Source organism: Bos javanicus, chromosome 6 (assembly GCF_032452875.1).
Source record: "Bos javanicus breed banteng chromosome 6, ARS-OSU_banteng_1.0, whole genome shotgun sequence".
Taxonomy (NCBI): Eukaryota; Metazoa; Chordata; class Mammalia; order Artiodactyla; family Bovidae; genus Bos; species Bos javanicus.
The window spans coordinates 34,632,150-34,647,189 of NC_083873.1; the positions used below are offsets into that span (position 1 = coordinate 34,632,150).

The 15,040-nt window shown below is 36.0% G+C and overlaps 1 protein-coding gene across 3 annotated transcripts in view; it reads right to left on the reverse strand.

Moving 5' to 3' along the window:
• The window catches only part of CCSER1 (coiled-coil serine rich protein 1), a 1,487,503-nt gene that overhangs the window by 1,307,106 nt on the left and 165,357 nt on the right, over positions 1-15,040 (reverse strand). For all 3 annotated transcript variants that reach the window (XM_061419670.1, XM_061419671.1, XM_061419673.1), the window contains exons 2-3: positions 6,585-7,946; positions 1,376-1,560 (exon numbers count right to left, since the gene is read on the reverse strand). In XM_061419670.1, coding sequence (XP_061275654.1) covers positions 1,376-1,560; positions 6,585-7,905 — 1,506 coding nt within the window. In that variant the 5' untranslated portion in view covers positions 7,906-7,946. The remainder of the gene's footprint in view (positions 1-1,375; positions 1,561-6,584; positions 7,947-15,040) is intronic.

The following is a 15,040-nucleotide window of genomic DNA, read 5'->3' on the forward strand; positions in this document are numbered from 1 at the left end:
CCTTCTCCAATGGAACCTAATTAAATTTAAAAACTTTTGCACAGCCAATGTTTTGCACAGTCAGTTGTGTCCAACTCTTTGCAACCCCATGGACTGTCCATGGAATTTTCCAGCCAAGAATACTGGGATGGGTTACCATTCCCTTCTTCAGGGGATCTCCCCGATCCAGGGATCGAACCCAAGTCTCCTGTATTGCAGGCAGATTCTTCACCCTCTGAGCCACCAGGGAAGGAAACCATAGACAAAATGAAAAAGCAACCTACAGACTGGGAAAAAGTATTTGTATATGATGATATGGACAAGGGATCATTTTCCCAAACATACAAAGAGTTCATACGGATGGCCAAGAGGCACATAAAAAGATGCTCAACGTCACTAATTATTAGAGAAACACATATCAAAACCACAATGAAATATCATCACATACTGGTCAGAATGGCCATCACTAAAAAGTCTACAAATAGTAATTTCCAGAGAAGGTGTGGAGAAAAGGAAAGCCTCTTACACTGTAGGTGGGAATGTAAGCTTGTACAGTCACTATGGAAAATTATATGGAGGTTCCTCAGAAAATTAAAGCTAGGAATACCATATGACACAGCAATTCCACTCCCGGGCATATATCCAGAGAAAATTTCAATTTAATAAGATACATGCAAGCCACGCTGCTATGAACAGCACTATTTATGACAGTGCAGCACTGTTTATGATAGCCAAGACATGGAAGCAACCTAAAGTTTTCCATTGACAGATAAATGAATAAAGAAGATGTGGTGTGTGTGTTTGTGTGTGTGCATACATACATGTAATAGAATATTACTCAGCCATAAAAAATTAAATAATGCCATTTGCAGCAATATGGATATACCTTGGGATTATCATGTTAAATGAATGAAGTAAGTCAGACAGAGAAAGACAAATATCATATGATATCACTTATATGTATAATCTAAAAAAAATGACATAAATGAACTTATTTACAAAACAGAAAAGGACCCACAGACACAGAATACAAACTTATGGTTACCAAAGGAGAAAGTGGTAGAGAGGAGGTAAATTAGGCATTCTGGATTAACATATTCCCAATATTATATGTAAAGTATATAAATAAGGATCTACTGTATAGTACAATAAACTATATTCAATATGTTGTAATAATCTATAATGGAAAAAATCTGAAAAAGTATATATATATGTGTATGTATATATTTATTTTGTAAATTAACTATATTTCAATTTTTAAAAATGGTTTTAAAAAAGAAACACAACAAAAATATGAGATGCCTATTCTTCAGTCTGTTTTCATTTTGCAAGAGGCATGAACATGCCAGTAATATATGGATTATTTTATTATACACAAGCATAGGTATATACTTACCATGCTGTTCATTTTTGAGGATGATGAACTTGCTCTTTGCTTCCTTAGACTATTAACTTCTTCTACATTTCCATCTTTTGGTTTCAAAATCATCCTGCTACTCCCTGCAGTTCCTTCTGATGAGGATCGCAGTCGCCTCTCTATAAATCTTCCTTCACGGTATGGACTGAGGCTACTGGCAAGAACTATTTAAACATAAATAAATAAAAATTAATATAAATGCTTAAATGTAATTTTTATAAAAGTTCCACTGAAAGCAAAAGGGAAACTCTTAGTGCCATTCAATAATTCTCAATCACAGAAAACTTTTTGAATTAGTAGTTGTAGTTTACTTAACTATGTAAATCACTTTGCAGCCCCCATATTTTGGAGTCATCCTTGACTTCTTCATACCTCACATAAATCGTATTAACAAATCCTGTCCTTATCACTTCAAATCATATACAGATTATGATCATTCCTCACTATCTCCCCCATTAACATGCTGGCACAAACTCTATCAGTGCTTGCCTTGCTTACTGCAATACTTCTAAACAATCTCTGGCCTCTCCCTAGTCCCACCTGCTTCTCCCTAATCAACACACAATCTATTTTCTACATGATAATCAGAATGATACACTTAAGTGAGACGGATCATGATAATTCCTCTAGTCAGAAAGCTGGTATGATTCCAATGGGCTACTGAGTTCCTCATGATATGACCTTACTCTCCTCATTGGTCACTTGTTAATCATATCTATCATATCTATACCCTCATCTTCGACTACCCCCCACTCCTGGACCTCTCACTGTTTCTAGAACATTGTAGGTGTGCTCCAGCCTCAGATCTTTACCCCATAGCCTTTGCACTGATACACTTTTCTCGAATGTCTCTATGGCTTACTCCCTAATTTTTTCCAATATGTTATTTTGAGTAATACCTATTCACTATACTTAAAAATGAAAACTAACACAAGAAACTATCAGAAAAATAAATTAAGAAATAAAACACTTACATGTACAATTGCATCAAAAGAATAAAATACCTAGGAATAAATTTAACCCAGGAGGTGAAAAACATATACACTGAAAACTATAAAAGACACTGATGAAAGAAAATGATGAAAACAAAAATAGTTGTTTTATGTTCACAAATTGGAAGAATTGATATTTTTAAAAAGGCTGTACTACCCAAAGGGACCTATAGATTTGATATAATTCCCTATCAAAAATCATGATGACATTTTTCACAATCCTAAAATTTGTACGGAACCACAGATGACTCCAGATAGCCAAAGCAATCTTGAGAAAGAAAAACAAAGCTGGAGACATTACAAGTCCTGATTTCAAACTATGTTACAAAGCTATAGTAATCAAAACAGTATGGTGTTGGCATAGAAACAGACAGCTTAATGGAACAGAAGAGCAAAGAAATAAGCCATTCATATATGACAACTAACTTCTGACAAACAGTCCAATCATATATAATGAGGAAAAGACAGTCTCTTCAACAGAAAATGTTGGGGAAAGTAAACAGTCATGTGCAAAAAGATGAAACTGGAATCTTACACCATACACCAAAATCAATTCAAAACTTATTAATGACTTGAAAGTTAAAACCAGAAACTGTAAACCTCCTAGAAGTAAACATGGGAATAAGCTCTTTGACATTGATCTTGATAATGATGCTTTGGACTACATATCAAAAATAAACAAAATAAAAGCAAAACAAACAAGTAGGAATATTTCAAACAAAAAAGTTTCTGCACAGAAAAGCAAATAATCAAGAAAAAAAGAAAAAGAAACAAAGATAACCAACTGGATGGGAGAAAATATGTGCAAATCATACATCCTATAAGGGGTTAATAGCCAAATATACAAGAAAATCATATAACTCAATAACAACAAAAAAAATAGGCAAAGGACATAAGTAAACATAAGTATTTTTTTTTCCAAATAAGACATACAAATGGCCAACAGGTACATGAAGAAAAGAGTTCAACATTCTTAATCATCTGTGAAATGCAAATCAAAACCACAATGAGATGTTACCTCATTTTTGTTAAGATTGCTATTATCAAAAAGTCAAAACAAGAACAAGTGTTTTTGAGGATGTGGAAAAAAGGGAACCTTCGTGCATTGTTGGTGGGAATATAAACTGATGCAGTCACTCTGGAAAACAGTATGGAGGTTCTTCAAGAAATTAAAAATAGAGCTCCCATATGAGGCAGCCACCTTACTTCTGGTGATCTACCTACAGTCAACAAAATCATTACCACAAAGAGATCTCTGTACTCCCACATTCACAGCAGCATTATGCACAATATGACCAGTACCGCATGGTGTCACTTATATATGGAATCTTTCTTTCAGAGTTGAACTCATAGAAACAGCATAAAAGTGGCTATCGGGGGTTAGGAAGTGGGAGAAATAGAGAAAGACTGGCAAAAGAGTACAAACTTTCAATTATAAGATAAAGATCTGAGGAGCTTAATAACTTGAGGGAGGGGATCCTTTCACAGTGTACACATATATCAAAAAATCACTTTGTTCACTTTAAACACATAATTTATTTGTCAATTATACCTCAATAAAGCTTAAAAAAAAAAAAAAGCAAACTACAATGCCACTCCCCACATCCTAATCTTTTATTCTGCTTTAAACCCATCCTCAGCAGTTATCACCATCTGACATTTATTTATTTCTATGTTAATTGTCTGAGTATTCCCACTGCAAAGTAAGCTTCATGAAGGGAGGAGTTTGTTTTGTTCATTTCTATATCCTTAATGCCAAAAAAAAACAGTATCAAAACAAATATCTATAAATGAATGAAACTGATTTGTTCAGGCTCATCTATGGGTTTAAAGACTTTTGGCTAGTACCTAATTAAGCCAACATATGCCTGTTCTTTTTAGAAAATTTTTACTCTAATAAATAAAGGTTAAATTGCCAGAGAGCCAACATCTCATTAACAATTCTGATATGAATGTACACCTAACACATTCATATATTTGCTAAATACTTTTTTAAACATATTGCATAATAAATACAGAATAAGTCTAGTGTTATGAAATTAAGCAACTCTTTCTTCTACAAAATACATTTGTTTAAATGTCTGTAAGAGCTTTAAACTTCCAAATTATAAAATATTTATGAACAGTAGATGAATATCTACCATTGATGCAAATGAAAGGTAGTATGAAACCAACTTCTCCTTTTTTACATTACCAGCTTATTTGCCTATCTCTTTCTATTTTACAAGCTATAGGTAATATGAATAATCACCTATGTCCAGGAACAGGCATCATGGTGTCAAATTCAGTGAAATTAACTTAATGTATTAAATGGCTTGGAATTAGGATCTCAGTTACCAGATTAATAGCCAGCAAGATAATTGTTGGTCATTACCTAGTTTCCATAGAGATAATATTTACTTTATACAGTTTGACATTGAGGCAACTCATCATTTCTAAATATGAATTAACCAGGGTAATTATACTTTTACCCTTTTGCATGTTATTTCTTTTAAGAACTGCCTACATTCCAATCTGAGGTCCACCATTTGCTAAGAGTATGATTTCATAAAGTTATTTAACTTAATCCTAAACTTTGTTACTAAACTCCACATAAATTTTTGGTTAGTATTAAATAAAACAATGCATGGAAACTGCTTATCACATTTTGAGGCACATCAGTATCAGCATCATTATCATTCTTATAATTATATTATAGTTAAAGAATGAAGCAAGTATCACCAAAAATACAAATAAGGCTACCCAGATCAAAAATTGAAAAAAGCAGGCAGATGTGTAAAAATGATCTTGTATCTAATGTGAAAAAATATTAAAACAATTGGAAAATTAATTCATGACTTTAAAACTTTAGAATTGCTATATTCATGGACAGACTAGTTAAACAAGTCAGATAAGCTTATAATTCTTGATGTTATATAATACATAACTTCACTGATCACAAATTTTATTTAACATTTTCAAAACATTCCATATAATGTTTTCAAAAGAGGTTAGGTCATGTTATGTACTACAACCTAGTCACTAAGAGGACTGATCTTTGCATTTAAATAGTTTAATCTGGCTATGCCACTAGCCAGTTGTATAATCCCTCAGTCTCAGTTTTCTTATGAGTAAAATGGGGAACATACTAGTTAGTACCTATCTCATAGGAATTATATCATAAACAATTACTCATGAACTTAGTGGCTTTGGACACATTACTTAACCTATCTGTGCTCCCAATTATCTTGCCTGTACAATGAGTTACAATAACAGTAATGATTTCAATCACCTCCAGAGTCAATAAATTATGTCTCCAAAGAGACAGAAGAGTAAATGGGACATATTGTTGAGAGAACACTAAATGGGACTTACTGTTGAAAGAACTATCAGTGTGAAAGAAAGTGAAAATGAAGTCGCTCAGTCTTGTCTGACTCTTTACGACCCCACAGATTGTAGCCCACGGAATTTTCCAGGCAAGAGTATTGGAGTGGGTTGCCATTTCCTTCTCCAGGGGATCTTCCTGACCCAGGGATCAAAGCCAGGTCTCCGGCATTGCAGGCAGAGGCTTTACCTCTGTGCCACCAGGGAAGCCCTATTAATGTGAATAGTAGCAACAAAAGCTGCAGCAGTAGTGGGAGTAGTAGTAATCACGGTGGAGAAAAAAGAATAAAAAATAATGAATACAGCCCATCAACAATTTTCTTGAACTGAATTTTATACTGAAAAACAAAGTTTTTCTGTTAAATAACAGACTGCATTAAATCAACCTTCCCTTTCATTTTTTTGTGCCAAAACATGGATCCTATTTAATAATAAAAAGCTTTGCTGAAATACAAAATAAAATTTATACAAATTTATTTTATAATGGTTATTATTTAACTAAGACATACCAATATTCTATCATGAACTATAAAAGATACTCATTATTTTAGATAAAGTAAATGGAATTAATTTCCTTCCACTTTCTTCTGAGGCTCAGAATCTGAATAGCACAACTAAGGAAAATAGTAATATGGCTGAATTACATTTCAGCATGATACAAATGAAGTAAGTTTAAGTACAGAAATGATTTAAAGCAAATTATAAATAGGAAAGAATATTAGAGAGTGAAAACTAAGGAAAACATAGTTCCCATTCATGAGATGGAATAAGAAAACTGACTATAAGGAAAACTATAATTCATATCATTTATTATAAAGAGAAAATCAGCATACCTTTGGCAGGATTTGCATCATATCCATATGAAGTTTTGTTTAAAACATGATGATCACCAGAAGAGGGTATTATCCTTGAATCTGAAATAGGATGGATCCCTTTCACACGTTCAGCTATTGCTTTATGGTGCTCATAAAATCCAAATTTCCTTGGGGAGCTTGTTGCCAACATTGTTTCACCATTTTGTATTACTATATGATCTTCTCTTGTATCTGTTGAGAGGTGAGTCTCTGAGTCACTCCCATTCATAACAGGTAGTTTAGTGATTTGCAATAACACTTCCTTCTGATTAGCAGCAGAGGTTTCCGGTAAAGAATTAGATTCCGTGCTACATCGACCTTCTAATCTGTATTTTCCAGGAGACACAATTGCACAGGGAACAGTTCCCCTAAGGTCTCTTGTGGTCTTTGTAACAGCAGCAGGATTAGGAGAAATCTGAGAGGTAGAATCATTGTGGCCAAGGTTGTCACAGTGGGATGCCATACTTCCACTTTTAGGAAATGCATCCGTTTCAGACACAGAATCTTCAGTCAAGGCTAAGAACTCTGAAGGTGTCTGAGCTGTAGTAAGATCAGCAGAAAGCAATGGAGATTGTAAAGAGCTACCTGCCCGTTCTGTTACATCCACAGAACAAGATGGAGAACCTCTCACTAATACAGGTTCCCGTTCTTGGTACTGTGTAATTTCCAATGAGAATTCAGATTGTTGTACCAATGAAATAGATTGGCTCTGTGGAACTGGCTTAGACAATTTATAGTGAGATGAGAAAGATTTAGTAAGAAGCTTCTTTGTTGACTGCTTAACAGAACGGCGAGTTTGTTCTTCTGTGAACCCAGAATCATCCCCCTCACTTTTCCCAGAACTTAGGCAATTTATGAAGACATTCTTGTTAGTCGAGTGTTCCTTTTCCCTTTCAAAATCCTCTGTCAAAGACCTTGTTATCTTCTTATTTCGGGAACTGCTAAAACCAACAGAATGTCTTCCCCTGGCTTTAGTATGTTCTTCCAAACTCAGTTTTTGCATACTGCTCTGACCAGGTTGAGCACCATTTGAAATACTAAGGTTCTGGTTGGTAGGTTCTTGCTTAGGTTCACTCCCTTTCTTATGATGAAAGCTGATGGATGGAGTACGGAAGAGGCTTCTGCGTTTACCTGTACTACCTGAGCTTGAGTTAGTGCTGGAAGGAGAGGAACTGTGGACACCGACCGTATTACTGGAGGAGGGTGAAGAAGGAAGAGAATCGTGTTTTCTGCTAATACTCCTTCTGAATATTGGCAACCGGGAGACCAGAGTAGATCGTCTTGATCCGGAGTCCCCCATTGGGACTCCAAGGCTTGTGCTGCGATAGCTAACTTAGTAACCTGAGAAAAGTTAAAACAAACAGAATAAATTACAAGAATTCAGTTATAAACATGACATTTTAAAACAAAATACTGTTTTCTGATTCATGACACAAAATTTGTGCTACACTAAAATAATAAATATTACAATTCTGATACTTAAGGAATTCTCTGAATCTCTATGTAGCAAAATATCCAATAATCTGTAGGGAAATTTTATACTGGTGCAAAAACATAAAGATGACCAAGAATAATTAAAGTCTATTCAAAAGAGTACTGTATTAGAAGACTTAAGAACATTATTCAAGACCAAGGCAATGGCACCCCACTCAAGTACTCTTGCCTAGAATCCCAGGGACGGGGGAGCCTGGTGGGCTGCCATCTATGGGGTCGCACAGAGTCAGACACGACTGAAGCGACTTAGCAGCAACAGCAGCCTTACTACTCATACTGGTTCTGTGATTTGGTAAATTGTTTAATCTTAACTTTTTATGTTTCTTTATTTAGATTTAGTAGGCATGTGACAGGCATGATCACTGTCTTCTGAGTAAAATCCCCCACCACTGCCTGCTGGCCAGCACGAGATGAACCATGGGACTCAACAAGTAACTGACCCAAGCTTAACAGAATCACAGACCAGACTAAGGCATGACCTGATCCTAGAATCTCCACTCAAAGAAAAACCAATCGAGACATATTCTTCCTCTTGGAGTTTGATTTAGGGAGTTTACAGATAATCAGTCCACTGGCAGAGGAAAGTAAACCACATCATAAAGGATCGAGAGAAGAGTTATACACAAGATAAAGTTATGAGGAAACCACTGTTGTGAGTTAAAGAAAAGATGAATTTTTGAAAGTTAATTCAACTGGTAATGCTGAGTGAGCCTACATACAGAGAAAAGTAGAAACACAGAAAATGAATAAACAAGAGTAATGTCAGAGTACTGATGATGAAGACAAGAAAGAAGAGGAAGAAAAGGTGGCCAATGCAGTTTGTTAACTGTCATGCACCAAATACTTGAAATAGATTATCTTTTTTTAATGCTTATAACTAGAGAAGTAGCTCTTAACTCTGGTCACTTTACAACTGAAAGGTAAATTGCCTACATCACTCAAAGCAGGACTAGAAAGCGAAGCCGTCTCTAACCACAGGGTCAGTTCATAATCAGCATGATATACACTGCTTTCATGAAAGTAAAAAGCCAAGAGCTTATGCTGCAGAAGGCCCATATGTCCCTTTTCAGAGATTCCAAGTTGTATGGTAGATCTTTCTCTTACAGTGACTACTATTTTTCTTCACTACTATTTTTCTTTCCTTTCATAATGTGACATTATTTGGTTTCTACTTTGTTTTGTTTTGCTGTGATTCTGAATTTCAGTTAATTCCTTAACGATAATGTGCACACCCCCGCTTTTTCAATTTGAATCATATTGTTTCACTTTGCTGTTTACTGCAACCATAACTAACAATAATAAATACTACATAAAATGACAAGCCCTCCACTTTATCATCCTTGCTGCTAAGTCGCTTCAGTCGTGTCCAACTCTGTGCGACCTCATAGACAGCAGCCCACCAGGCTCCCCCGTCCCTGGGATTCTCCAGGCAAGAATACTGGAGTGGGATGCCATTTCCTTCTCCAATGCATGAAAGTGAAAAGTGAAAGTGAAGTCACTCAGTCCTGTCCGACTCTTTGCAACCCCATGGACTGCAGCCCACCAGGCTCCTCCGTCCATGGGATTTTCCAAGCAAGAGTACTGGAGTGGGGTGCCATTGCCTTCCCCAGTATCATCCTTACAGATACGAAACTGATCAAGTATACACTTTCATGGCCTTGAAGAAGTGTATGAAAAAAACAGAAAATATGTTCTCTGTCAGATACTAAGTCGCTTCAGTCGTGTCCGACTCTAAGCGACCCCATAGACTGCAGCCTACCAGGCTCCTCCGTCCATGGGATTTTCCAGGCAAGAGTACTGGAGTGGGGTGCCATTGCACTCTTAAATACTTGATATCTTGTTCTGCTGCTGCTGCTGCTAACTTGCTTCAGTCGTGTCCGACTCTGTGCAACCCCATAGACGGCAGCCCACCAGGCTCCACCGTCCCTGGGATTTTCCAGGCAAGAACACTGGAGTGGGTTGTCATTTCCTTTTCTAATGCATGAAAGTGAAAAGTGAAAGTGAAGTCGCTCAGTCATGTCAGACTCTTTGCGACCCCATGGACTGCAGCCTACCAGGCTCCTCCATCCATGGGATTTTCCAGGCAAGAGTACTGGAGTGGGGTGCCATCGCCTTCTCTGATATCTTGTTCTAAATGATATAAAATCAATTTGCCCTCCATGATTTTTATCAGATGGTCTTTAACTGCACTCACTAAATGTGAATTTAACTCAAACTATGTGCTAACTGCTTCTAAAACATTTAAGTATTCTTGCAAGACTCTGACTGAAGAAAGTTTAAAATACAAAGACATTTTCATTTGCGAGGTCTTCAACAAATTAAAACTATCTCATTTTCCTCTCAGCTTATATATTCTGAAATGGATGCAAAAAATAATACAATTTTTTTACATTTTCACAGTTAATAATGATGTAATGAATATCATTCTCAGCTGTGTTTTTTTATTTATATGCAAGATTTATTTCCATTCAAAGCCCAGTGAATAACTTTGCTCCAATTAGAGTATTATCAGCCATAACGATTTGCAGCTGGTGGTGAACCTAGGGATTTCAATGCTTTAATGTCAAGATATTTACCATTATGTTTCAAATATATTCAGAATTCATATATATTATGTTTCTTAATCTCTTTTCAGTAATTCTTGCAGCTCTATCAGCAACTAAAAGTAAAAGAGTGAGTAAATACCATATCTCTTAGGCAAGTATACAAATGATTTATTTAATAATGAAAAACTTTCAGAAAAAAAGAATTACAACAAATACACCTCTTTCTAAACCCTTAATGAAAATAACCAGACTTCCATTTACTATATATATATGCTACTAATAGATCTACTATTAATATAAAGATTGACTATATTCTTTGCAGCCAAAGATGGAGAAGCTCTATACAGTCAGCAAAAACAAGACCAGGAACTGACTGTGGCTCAGATCATGAATTCCTTATTGCCTAATTCAGACGTAAATTGAAGAAAGTAGGGAAAACCACTAGACCATTTAGGTCTGACCTAAATAAAATCCCTTATGATTATATAGTGGAAGTGAGAAATAGATTTAAGGGACTAGATCTGATAGATAGAGTGCCTGATGAACTATGGACGGAGGTTCGTAACATTGTACAGGAGACAGGGATCAAGACCATCCCCATGGAAAAGAAATGCAAAAAAGCAAAATGGCTGTCTGGGGAGACCTTACAAATAGCTGTGAAAAGAAGAGAGGTGAAAAGCAAAGGAGAACAGGAAAGATATAAGCATCTGAATGCAGAGTTCCAAAGAATAGCAAGGAGAGATAAAAAAGCCTTCCTTAGTGATCAATGCAAAGAAATTGAGGAAAACAACAGAATGGAAAAGACTAGAGATCTCTTCAAGAAATTAGAGATACCAAGGGAACATTTCAAGTAAAGATGGGCTCGATAAAGGACAGAAATGGTATGGACCTAACAGAACCAGAAGATATTAAGAAGAGGTGGCAAGAATACCCAGAAGAATTGTACAAAAAATCTCTTCACAACCAAGATAATCACGATGGTATGATCACTCACCTAGAGCCAGACATCCTGAAATGTGAAGTCAAGTGGGCCTTAGAAAGCATCACTATGAACAAAGCTAGTGGAGGTGATGGAATTCCAGTTGAGCTATTTCAAGTCCTGGAAGATGATGCTATGAAAGTGTTGCACTCAATATGCCAGCAAATTTGGAAAACTCATCAGTGGCCACAGGACTGGAAAAGGTCAGTTTTCATTCCAATCCCAAAGAAAGGCAATGCCAAAGAATGCTCAAACTACCGCACAATTGCACTCATCTCACACGCTAGTAAAGTAATGCTCAAAATTCTCCAAGCCAGGCTTCAGCAATATGTGAACCGTGAACGTCCAGATGTTCAAGCTGGTTTTATAAAAGGCAGAGGAACCAAAGATCAAACTGCCAACATCCGCTGGATCATCAAAAAAGCAAGAGAGTTCCAGAAAAACATCTATTTCTGCTTTATTGACTATGCCAAAGCCTTTGGCTGTGTGGATCACAATAAACTGTGGAAAATTCTTCAAGAGATGGGATTACCAGACCACCGACTTGCCTCTTGAGAAACCTATATGCAGGTCTGGAAGCAACAGTTACAACTGGACATGGAACAACAGACTGGTTCCAAATAGGAAAATGAGTACGTCAAGGCTGTATATTGTCACCCTGCTTATTTAACTTATATGCAGAGTACATCATGAGAAACGCTGGGCTGGAAGAAACACAAACTGGAATCAAGATTGCCGGGAGAAATATCAGTAACCTCAGATATGCAGATGACACCACCCTTATGGCAGAAAGTGAAGAGGAACTAAAAAGCCTCTTGATGAAAGTGAAAGAGGAGAGTGAAAAAGTTGGCTTAAAGCTCAACATTCAGAAAACTGAGATCATGGCATCCGGTCCCATCACTTCATGGGAAATAGATGGGGAAACAGTGGAAACAGTGTCAGACTTTATTTTGGGGGGCTCCAAAATCACTGCAGATGGTGATTTCAGCCAGGAAATTAAAAGACGCTTACTCCTTGGAAGGAAAGTTATGACCAACTTCGATAACATATTGAAAAGCAGAGACATTACTTTGCCAACAAAGGTCCGTCTAGTCAAGGCTATGGTTTTTCCAGTGGTCATGTATGGATGTGAGAGTTGGACTGTGAAGAAAGCTGAGTGCTGAAGAATTGATGCTTTTGAACTGTGGTGTTGGAGAAGACTCTTGAGACTGCAAGGAGATCCAACCAGTCCATTCTAAAGGAGATCAGTCCTGGGTGTTCTTTGGAAGGACTGATGCTGAAGCTGAAATTCCAATACTTTGGCCACCTCATGCGAAGAGTTGACTCATTGGAAAAGACTCTGATGCTGGAAGGGATTGGGGGCAGGAGGAGAAGGGGACGACAGAGGATGAGATGGCTGGATGGCATTACCAACTCGATGGACATGAGTTTGAGTGAACTCCGGGAGTTGGTGATGGACAGGGAGGCCTGGCATGCTGCGATTCATGGGGTCACAAAGAGTCAGACACGACTGAGTGACTGAACTGAACTGAACTGAATAGATCTACACTGATTTCTTTATGTAAAAACATTATAGACATACAGAGATATTTATACATTGAATGGGATGACATGGAGTTGATATAAAATATATTAGAGACAAAAATCTTTTATGTTTCACTTTATCTGCTAATAGTCACTTAAATGAAGTTCTTCATTCCAGCAAAACTGGAGAACGACAAAACTATCTGTACAGTTGGGATTATCCGTACTATTTAGAAAGACTCTTTAAAGTCTGGATGCTATCTATATCTCCAGATTCATTATTCTCCTCCTCATATTTTATTCTCCAATTGCACTGATTACTACTTGCCATTTTCTGTTCACTTTCACCATCAAGACATTAGCAGATGTGGGTCCATCTACTTCCAATGTCCATTGTTGAGAAAATTTCTATTTCTACAACATGGTCCCTCCCAGAATGTCATCTCTGACCCCCATTTTCATGCTGTCTTTCATCTTGGACTTCGTACATCTCTTAAATCCATCCTCAAGGTCTAACTTTCATAGCAAGCATCTGACTTTACTATTTTACCTTAGGTTTCTTAATGGCAAATGCTACTTCTTCTTCAAGACCCCAGTGCCTAATACACAATCAATGCCTACAGAGTAAATGGATGTCATAAAGCAAAATTTTAACTTGAACACATCAGTATCTCAAACATAAACAAGCATATTTTCTCTCTCACTACCAAAAATAAATGCTACCATTTTGAGTTTGTGAAATGTTTGTGAAACTGAAAAGTTCAGTTTGTGAACTGAAAGTTCACAACTTTCAGTCATGAATTAATGTAAAAGCCTTTCAAACTGTAAAATCAATGATCTACATTTTGCTTACATGTGAAGATAATGCTAATAAGCTGAATAACACATCATCAAGTCAACTTTGACTTTTCATGAAAGACAAATACAAAAAAGATAAATACATGGTAATTTTATTTTTACTATAAATTTACTACAATTATAACTATTTTAATTCTTTAGCAAATCTTGCACATATTTTCATATGTTTTTATAAATTTCCAAATCAGACAAAACATATTTTCTCAATTTTTATCTAATGTGTCTTAGCTTAGAAGTCATAGTCACTTTAATCATAACAGGTTTAAAAAATATATAGGTTGAATTAGACCTGCTCATTGTCCAAGGACCTTTATTATCATAAATATTTTCTTTGAAAATACAAATTCTTCATGTAAGATTATCTTCTAAATATACTTCTAATGTTGTCTAAATAAACAAGTTACCCTGATGTACAGAAACACCATCTTAAAAATGCAGACTGACTATATTAAAAGTGGTATGAAACTCAGTTCTACCTCAACTGAAGAAATATCCTTTGTTCTTGAGCACACAATTTAACAAAAAGCTCTCAGAAAGTACTTTATTCAGTGATCTCTACAACCTTAGCAAATACTACCATTACCCTTAATAGAGCACAACTTACATGGTTGATCTATTCCAAATAAACTGGAGCTAAATTTCTTATTTGGCATGGTTTAGAAGGATGTGAATTCCATTTCAAGAGGTTATATAAATCATTAATATGTTACCTATTTAAAATTAGAGTTAAAGCAAAATACATTAAAAAAATAATATATGCTGAAAAATTATACTTTTCTTCCACAATTCCAAAGGCATTAACCAAAGACATAAAATAACCTTCTAAGTTTTCACAGCTATCACCTTGGAACCTGGGCGCTATATGCACAAACAGGTATGCCTATCTGTGCAAGTAAAAGAAATAGAACAAAATAGCCTTCATCTTTTTTTTCCCTGTAATTTTCTATTTCCTAGAATTTAGACAGTCCTAATATTATTCAACTATGAGCCAAAGATGATAAAGGGACCCAAAGTCCCACATCTGAGATAGTATT